Source organism: Crocuta crocuta, unplaced genomic scaffold (genome assembly GCF_008692635.1).
Source record: "Crocuta crocuta isolate KB4526 unplaced genomic scaffold, BGI_CrCroc_1.0 scaffold149, whole genome shotgun sequence".
Taxonomy (NCBI): Eukaryota; Metazoa; Chordata; class Mammalia; order Carnivora; family Hyaenidae; genus Crocuta; species Crocuta crocuta.
The window spans coordinates 4,360,565-4,370,111 of NW_027551561.1; the positions used below are offsets into that span (position 1 = coordinate 4,360,565).

At 45.1% G+C, this 9,547-nt stretch overlaps 1 protein-coding gene across 1 annotated transcript; it reads right to left on the reverse strand.

The window, feature by feature from the left end:
* Window positions 1-2,062: 2,062 nt before the first annotated feature.
* On the reverse strand, window positions 2,063-8,077 carry CRYBA1 (crystallin beta A1). The gene is made up of 6 exons (XM_077749795.1): window positions 8,047-8,077; window positions 6,392-6,456; window positions 5,099-5,217; window positions 3,722-3,863; window positions 2,646-2,788; window positions 2,063-2,210 (listed from the first exon to the last, which is right to left on the reverse strand). Exons 1-6 carry the CDS (start codon window positions 8,075-8,077, stop codon window positions 2,063-2,065), a joined length of 648 nt encoding a protein of 215 aa, XP_077605921.1.
* Between the last annotated feature and the right edge of the window lie 1,470 nt (window positions 8,078-9,547).

The window sequence follows — 9,547 nt, forward strand, 5'->3', positions numbered from 1 at the left end:
CAGGGCAGTTTTATCAGCTTTACAAACTTTTGGATGCTCTTCCTCGTGGAAATTTTGGTTTATTTGGTCAAATAGAAATGGAAGGTAATTCAAACTGAAATATGAGGGAAGGACTTTGCCACATGGAGTTCTGTGACAATTCTGTCTTAAGCCTGGTTTAAAGGTAGGATAGCCTTTTTACCTTTATTGCTTTAGCATATGTTTGGTTTTACTGAGTGAATGACTTGAGATTAGAATCATTGAGCTGTTCAAAGATCAAAGCACAGGTTGTTTTAAAGATAATGTGTCTCTTCTAAAAATTGCCCAAGCTGATTAGGATAAGTTTAGGAATTGGGCGAATTTGGTTAAATTGCTGCAGTCTGCATGTACTAAATAGCTTTATTTCACATGTATGTGTACTTAACAGGTTGTGTAGATGTACTGGCCAGGTTTGTCAAATCATCTTTTAAAACACTGTTTTGTACTCTCCTGCTTAGGACTTTTATAGAAGAGGCTGATAAGCTTAAGTAGAAGATAATACTAGTGGTATTTTCCCCATGCTCCTCAATATAAAAGAACTATTTCTGATTTGTAAGGGTTTTCCTACATATAGAGGAGGGTTACTTCTCTGTCATCAAGTGTGCTCTTGATGTATGTTGTTGACTCTGAAAACAGCAAAAACCCATCCTTCTGAAAGTGACAGTTAAAAACTAAATCTAGTAGTCAAGATTGGGAAGGTATCCCATGATGCCTGCTTAAAAGACATAAGTGGGCGAAGTGTAGCATCATCTTAGATGCTATGGCTACTCCTCAGCCCGTCCCTAGTTCACTTACGTTCAGTCTCAGAACATACTGAAGGAGCAAAATGATTTCTGTGTCTTGTGTGCATCAGCACTTGGGAGCTGAGTTACCTCTTCTTGATATGGGGGAAAGGATAATTAGTGGACTACAATTAACATTGGAGGGTGTTTTTCCTTCCATCTCCCAATTAAAATTTTTTCAGTGTTTGTTTTGCCCAGTCAAAAAAGATAGGCCTTTTCTAGATAAAAGAACAGTGGCCAGAAATTTACCCTTTTGCTAATTGCTTAGGTATTTGCCATAGCTGTTTCTGATGTCATGGAATCTGAGGAAGTGTCAGTTACACTCTGATCTTCCTTTATTGATGTCTTACTCCATGTTCAGTGTTTTAAAAATATAAATTACAAACACTCTACATCCATACCCAGATTTACTTATTTTATCAGAAAAAAAAAAACTTGAGAAATTTGTAGATCAAATTAAGAGACAATAAGTGTACATTGTTGAATAAAAAATTTTAAAGTTTCAGAGGTGTTTGCGTTATCTTTTGTGTGCTTTAAGAATATTGCCTTGATGATGACATTTTTTCAAAGGGTCAGATGTACAAATTAAGTCTTAAGGGTACCATGGTCGTATATCATGGCCTTAAAACAAGTCCTACAGGTTATGAGAGTGCTTAGAATTGGCATATTTATTGAAAAAATCAGCTGTGAGAACAGCTATCCTGTCTTTTTACATGCCATTGAGCCATATGTTCTTCTAATTGAAATAAGCCAAAATTGAGCTAAGCAATTAAGCAACTAGAATAAGTTGCCAAGATTCTGGATTTATTTGTAACTTTATGTAGAAATATATGGCAATGCATACTTGAGAAACTTCCTAAGTTTGTTTAGCATTGATTTGTCACAAGTTGAAAAAGAATCAGTGCTAACACCAAAATATTAGAGTACGTAATGAGAAGAGATGTAAAAACATTTACCAGAAGTGTGTCTGTCACTATACAGACTGATAGATTTCATACACTTTTACGTTCTTTGAGTTAGGGAGTAATTGTATTGGCCTAGTGAGTGACTTGCAAGGATACAAAAGGGGATTTGGGTTTTATTGAAGCTTGTCTTTATAAATTCTCAGCCCCGTGAGTGTGATTTATATAGAAGTATGGTAGTTAATTCAGTCTACACAGTTGTTGTTTTTTTAATGACATTTATTATGGATTACAGCAGCTAACATAGACCTCATTCTAGATTGCTTAGCAAGGTTTCTCTTACTTGGGGCTTTTAATCCACTACTGTTGGATACGGCGAATCGATTGGATCTGGGAAGTCTGGGCGTGAGAACCCCATTCTCTCCAGTGTTTATAGTCTCCTCCATGATGGTCACATTCCAAAATATATTGATACCCACGGTATCCAGGATACTGGTAGCAGACCCAGCTAGAAAATCCAAAGCACATTAGGTTATTAAAATTAATTAGGAACTTGGTCAGGAGCCTCTTAACCCAATTGTTACGGAATGCTTTTAGGTTACAAAAACAATAACCATCCTAAATGTGCCAGGCACTGTTAATGAGCATAATATGGCTACAGTTAGTTGAAAATGAACCTGATGATGAAAAAACGTAAGCATAGTCAGCATAAACGCTTACACAGAGGAATATTTGAGAGGGGAAAAACCTTACGTTAAGTGGTAGTTTGGTACCAACAACATGGTATTTGAAAGTTAGTAACAATTACAATGTGCCAGCCATACCAATTATGATCTAATGTATGAAATCTGGTAAGATGTAACCATTGATGTATTAATATTCACAAGGCTTACACTTGCACGAGTTCCTTTGAAATGTGCCCCAACCCTGTTTTTGCACTTACGCCCCACATTGTATCTTCATGGAACCAACTTCGTTGTTGAGCCAACCCATGGCTTGCAAGGAGGGGTAGTCATCACAGATCTCCCATTGGCGTCCAATGAAGTTTTCCTTCTCAAAGATGGTAATCTTAGACTCCTTATGATTCTGTAACCCAGAAAATTTTAAAAACAATTTGGTATCAGTGCTAAGGCTGTAATCTTAATTCTTTAATCACCCTATTTTTCAAATTCAAAATACTTCTGGTTTACAGGAGGAAGTACATACATGATATTGACTGTAAAACTATTGCAGGCAATATGGTGGTAAGAATCCTGTCCCAATTTACTACCATAACATTTAAAAGGCACAAATAACGGGCACCTGGGTGGCTTAGTCGGTTGAGCTTCCAGCTTCGGCTTGGGTCATGATCTCAAGGTACCTGAGTTTGAGCCCGGTGTCAGGCTCTCTGCTGACAGCGTGGGGCCTGCTTCAGATTCTCTTGTCTCCCCCTCCCTCTGTCCCTCCCCTGCTCGCACTCTCTCAAAAGTAAACATTAAGAAAAAAGTGTACAAATAACTGATGCAATACTTTGGGACAATGAAAGAGGATGAAAATATAAAAGCAGGAAAAATACTTGCAACACACAGCCAACCAAGGGATTAATATTCACTAATGTGAGAAAAGATCACAGAAATTAATAGAACAAGTAAGCCCATGTGTGTATGGTATTGGAAATAACCTAAAGTCCAGTAGGGGATATGAATACTACAGAAACATTAAGGCCAAGACTAACCTGTATGAAGTACAAAAACAAGCAAAACTAACTCACTAGTTACCCTACTGCACTTTTGAAGATCTGGGCTTTTGAGTATCCACTTCCTGCCACTCTTAGCTTAATGAAAACCCCTCTTAGTGGGAAAAAACCAAAGGGCAAATTTAGAGGGACCAGTGTTTTTCTTTTCTCTTTTTTACTTTGCATTTCAGCATAACTGCATTCCAGCATAACTGATGGGAAGTAATGCTAAATGTCAGTCCATCTGCACCCTCTCTTACCATGTCCCCCCAGTATGCACAGAAGTGAACATTTCAGAGACTCACAGCTGAACAGATGGGGCGGAAGGACATGAGGCGCTCAATGTGGTAGGCATTACTCCCGCTCCAGGCATCCCAGCGAGGGTATTCTCCTCTCTCCAGGATAAACTGTTGCCCGCAGAAGCTGGTGTGCTCATAACCAACCCAGCTGCCAAAGACAAGCAGTGACATTTGTGGCGTTCAGAGCCTGCGTGGCCTCAGGGAGAAGGCATCTTTTTTTTTTTTTTTTTAAGATTTCAACGGTGGGGTAAACTATGAAGCCAATTTCAATAGAGCCATACAAAGCGATGACATTTTATCACAAGAGGCGGGGAAAGAGCTGGCAACTGCATTAAGCAGGTTTGCAGATGGAATATTTGTTTTGGGATTCTCCACTGAAAGGGTCTACTTCCCTGACCTGAGAAATGTGTATTAACAAAGTCAGTCTAAAGTTTTATTTCCTTTCTCTCCAAGTTACCTTATTCTCTACTTGGAGCTCCAGGTTCAGGATCTAGTGACTGACTATTGCTTTGGCTCCAGCCAAACCTATTGGCTTCTTCCTAAGGAAGCAAAGGGATGAACAGGTAGCTGATGGGTTACTAAGTCTCTTGTTTCCTTCTAACTTTGTGGGTTCTTTCTCCTAGCGCACACCTATACCTTATTTATTAAAACACCTCAGATCAATTTTTCACAACCAAGTCTCAGTTACCGATGATGCCTTAAAGTGTTTTAACTCTCTTTAAAGGGTTAACTCAGTTTGGTGGTGAGCAACTTGTGGAAGCCTATCCACTGCAAAGCCAGTTTTGCTTAGGCCAAAGGAGAGTCCTTTCCTTGTGTTTTCAGGCTTATGGTAAAGGCTTCAGCCTCCCTGCCAAGAGTCAGGAAATAAGAGTCTTACTTGCCAAAGAAATTAATCATCAATAAGAAACTCCTGAAAGGCTCACTGGGAACCGATATGGCTCTCAAGCCCTGGGGTTGAGTTCCTTTTTACATAGAGAAATTGGCTAGCAGTGTCTGCCCTGGGACATGCAGGAAGGGAGTTAGCTGTAAAGAGCTTGATAGTTTCCTCTCTATTTTCTGTAGACCAGAAAAACTAAAGGTGTTGTGGCTATTCTCAGAGAATCCTAGCTAGCAGCCTATGGGCTCTAGAAGCACAGATCTAATGACTGTCACTGCCCCACCACATGGTCTACATTTCTTTACCCCCCTCTCCAATCTAGTAGCAAGCCACCAGGAACCTCATGTTCCTTCTAGCTTTGAGTTACTAAATTACCTGTAGTGATTTCTTTTGAGACTACGTCCATATGGAGGCCTATCTCCCCGAAATGACTAGAGTCTGGGGGAACATCTTTCTACATCCCACCTACAGAGACAACAAATAAGGGCTCTGGGGTCCGTACTCACGCGCCACATTCCACCTTGAGAGACCGGACATTATCAAAACTGCGCTCAGAGACATTTGGGCAGGAGCTGGTGAACTCCATCCTCTTGCCCTGGAAATTCTCCTGGTCGTAGATGGTTATCTGAATGGAATTGAATGGAAAAACAGAGGTAGAACATGGTACCTCAGGAAGAACAGAGGCCCACGTCAAGAGCTTAACTTCCCATCACTAGTTGTAGCCCAGGATGCCTGATAAGGTCTCTTCTGGTATAGACAGGATAGGAAGGGGGTTGAGTTGTTATCACTGGTTGGTGGTGTTTACATGCTCAGGGATGTACTGTGGGGCTTGGTTTATGATAGGAATGGTTTTCCAGGAACAATAGCCAGTCCGGTGGACAGACCGAGGACACGCTTCCTGCAAAAGTGTGGCCCAGAGGCAAGGATTCTGGGTCCCAGGCCTTCATGTGGATTATTCATCTTCCCTGGACACAATCTCTACAGAAACGGAAAGTATAAAGGGAGAGTTGTGATAAACCCCTTTTGTACCTTGAACTAGAACTCTGCTCCTGAACCTTGACTAGAGGACAACTCCCAAAGCTGTGAGCTGTCCTCAGAGTTGACCCCGTTTAAGGGATGTTACAGAAAACACTGAAAAGCTGAGATTCAGCCACTTCAGGAAATGGTTACAATGAACCTCAGGTTGGGAGCCAGGAGAACTGGTTTGGGATCTGGTGGGATCTCTTCATTTCTGGATCCCTGGTTTCTCCATGGCAGCATACTCCACTCTGGGCTGCTCCGTTTTAAGATGGCTTTAGTAGCGTGGTGGAGAGGTGATCTAGAAAACTAGGAATCATTTGGACTTCCAGGATCTTCCTTCTGTCCGAATGGGGCATTCCGAAAGATCCTTCCTGAGAAGCATTTCGATGTTGGGTAGACCCTTCCTCTAAAACTGGCATTTTATTGGTTGGTCATTGGGGCGCCTGGGTGGCTTAGTCAGTTAAGCGTCCGACCTCGGCTCAGGTCATGATCTCACAGTTCGTGGGTTTGAGCCCCGTGTCAGGCTCTGTGCTGACAGCTAGCTCAGAGCCTGGAGCCTGCTTCGGATTCTGTATCTCCCTCTCTCTGTGACCCTCCCGTGCTCACACACACACACTCTCTCTCTCTGTCTCTCACAAATAAATAAAAAACATTTAAAAAATTTATTGGTCAGTCATAGTCGCATGGAAAAACACAGCCCTGGGGCCTGCTCAGTGGCAGGATCTCATGCCCTGTCCTGTGTAACTACTCAATATTCCATGTGATGGAGGTGAGCTTACCTTCCATGGCCCCACGGACCCCGGCATGGGGTTGGTTTGAGCCATCTTGGTGGTTGGAAGGGTTTCTGGAAGGCAAAACACACATCACATGGCCTCTTGGGGAGTGGATGAGATGGTAGCGCACAGGAGAAAGTAAAGAAGAGGTCAAGTCCAACAGATAGACTCTGGGTGGGATCTCGGCTCTGCTTCTCACTAGTTGTTTTCCATCAGTAAAGCTTCTGCACGCAGTTAGAGGATTAGAAGAATAACACAGGGGGAAGCACCGCACAGGCGACATGACCTCTTGATTAGCGTAGCTGTCGGCCTCTTGCCCGCCTCCAGGTACCCCCTAGGGGTGGCAGCATTGCCTCAGTCGCAAGTACCCCAGTATCAAGTCCTTGGCAAGCGTCTAGACCAGACCCTCATATTACCCACGTGTGGTCCCCTCCCACCTGGCTCCTCACAGCCTCAAGCCAACCAGCTGTGCGTGACCACGCCACCATTCGCTCCGCTGCCTCTGTCCCTTCCTCCCTGGCCTTGGCCTGGCCTCCTCAGAGAGATGTCGCTACTTTTCCAGACTGTGGTGACTTGCTTTCTTTCCTGATTTCTGGCACTCATAAGAGTACCGAGCTTTCTAGCCAATGTGTCCTGGGTGAACATCTCAGTGGCAGGGTCTGGGCCTCCTGACTGATGGATGTGGCACCGTGCTGAGCTCCGGTCTGGGCAGTAGGGGGTTGAGGGGGAGGATGGGTGGCATTGGATAAGACGTAATGAGGGGCGCCTGGGTGGCTCAGTCATTTGAGCGTCTGACTTCAGTTCAGGTCATGATCTCAGGGTTTGTGAGTTCGAGCCCCACGTCGGGCTGTCTGCTCTCAGTGCAGAGCCTGCTACGGATCCTCTGTCTCCCTCCTCACTGCCCCTCCCCCGCTCATGCTCTCTTTCTCTCTCTCACACTCAAAAATACATAAATACTTAAAACAAAGAAAAAAGAAAAAGACTTATTGAAGGCAAGTGAGCAAGAAACGGGGGTAATAATAGCTAACAGGGGGCTCACTCTCTTCCAGGCTCTGTTCTAAATGCTTGGTATGCACGAATACATTTAAGCTTTATACCAGGCCTATGAGGTAAGTACTATCATTATCCCCATTTTACAGATGAGGATACTGAAGCTCATAGAGGTTCGGTAGACAGAAAAGATGGTAGGAAGTGTAAAAGGAAGGAAAGATAGGAGCGGGGGGCGGGGGGTGCGGGGACAAGACAGGCAGTTTTCATGGCTCGGAACAGCCATTCGTGGCCCTTCTTTCGGGCCAGTATCAGGCCCAGGGACTGATGCCTGTAAACCGTATGGTCTGTCTTTCCGTTCCGAACCTCCGAATAAGCATTTCCCAGCTCCTGCCCCGCACAGCTTCTCCTGGTGCCTCAGGAGCCTGCTCATTTCTTGCAGCCCCGTGCCCCCTACTAGCCATAATTGCCAGGCCAGTGGTTATTGCCGTGGAAATGATGCCTCTTGGGGTGAGGGAAGAGGGCTGCCTCCCTGCTCCCCGAGTTCCCTACTTTTCTCTAGCCCTCCTCGGAGGCTCTGAGCACAGGGCAGAAAGGCAGGCCCCCTCCTGGGCACGTCTCTGCAGGGGAAGGACCGGAAGGAAGGGCCAGGGCACCTGCAGGGCCTTACTCACCCAGCTCCTGCTGCACAGTCTGGGTCTCCATCTGGTGCCACTTCCTCTGCGGCCCTGCCTTTTATAGCCCCGTGGCCGATGGCCTCCGGCCCTGTCAGCACTCTGCTTTCCCTCTGCTTTTGTTCGCCCTGATCCCCAGAGCTTTGGCGGTTCAGCCTGCTGGCCAGGCATCCCTCGGGCTTTTGTTTAAACCGGGGAAACAGAAATCCAGAGAGGCCCTGCTGCTGAGGGCAAGCCTGGGGGCTGCGGTGGTCTCGATCTCGGAACAGCTGCGAGGTGAGGACAGGCGCCTGGGCGAGTGCTTGTCCCCTCCCCTTCTCCAGGCTCCTCGCGCTACCCTGGGACCTTCCTAAGACCCCATGTCGACCCTACACATCAAAACGCACCTCCCTTCCCATACCGGCTACATACATTTTTGATGTTAAAAACGAGGAAAGGACTATAACGACTCTGAACTTTATTCAGACGAAGAAAAGAAGGTTCACTGCGTTCTCAGGAATCTTTCTTATACTATATATGTAACTACGTAAGAGTCGAATTCAGTTATGGTTGACCAGTAGACATGAATCTCTCCGTAACTATGTTATTAAATATTCATTTTAATTTTGCAGCTTTGTTTCAGAATTTGGTGATGCAGTACATCTTTCTGGGCTGTGATTATATTGTTTCGGGACCCTGGAAATCTCACAGGCCCAAGGTACTTTGCCTATAATACCCTAAAGATTAAAATGATTTCTCCCTGGAAGTTCAGGGCATTTGGTGAGATTGATGGAGGGGAATCATTGGCTTCCCCAGGAGCCCTGAGGGGAGGATGTGTTGCTCAGATATCGCAGCTGCTGTGAGGAGCAGAGGCTTGAGAAGGGCTTTGAGGCAGGCGGACACAGGTTCAAATCCCAGCATTGCTGACTAGGTGATCCTGGGCAAGTCACTCAGTCATTCTCAGTCCCCAAAAGGAGAGAGCACCTACCTGACTCATTATGGGTTTATTATTGCTTATTACCCTACCCTCTTTCTGGTGACAGACACTGTAGAAAATTCCATAGCAGCTTGGAGAGAGGAAGAACCTCTTCCCAGTAAAGTTCGCCCAATCCCTCTGCCAATCTCTCTAGTCTGGGACTCAAGGTTCGTTGGAGCCCTCTTTCCTTAGAACCAAAAGCCAAGGGGGCAGGTTCTGATATGTACACAAGCATGTGCAGATTTAGCAGAACATTCCAAATATACAGGTCTGATATGCTAAGCACCATGTGCTGCCCTGAACGTTTCTGCTGCTTGATTAATCGGTGATGTCTGGATCAATGGCTGGCAAGGGACAGCGTTGACTTGGGGATCATGGTGGGCTCTGGCCGGCCAGTGGCTACGCAAGGGCTTAGGGGACCCACTGTCCATGACTAGTGGTCTTTGTAACCTCTCCTTCCCTTCCTCCACAGACCTGGGGTCTTAAGGAAACACCTATCTGGTCGTTTGTTCATTCATTCATTCATTCCCTATCCCCTGGACTGGC

Excerpts from the sequence above, each read along its gene's own strand:
- CRYBA1 (XM_077749795.1), bottom strand. The coding sequence starts at position 8,077 with ATGGAGACCCAGACTGTGCAGCAGGAGCTGG. Across the intron at positions 5,218-6,391 it reads GGTCCGTGGGGCCATGGAAG|ATAACCATCTACGACCAGGA; the intron begins GTAAGCTCACCT and ends AATTCCATTCAG. Across the intron at positions 2,789-3,721 it reads TCCGCCCCATCTGTTCAGCT|AATCATAAGGAGTCTAAGAT; the intron begins GTGAGTCTCTGA and ends TCTGGGTTACAG.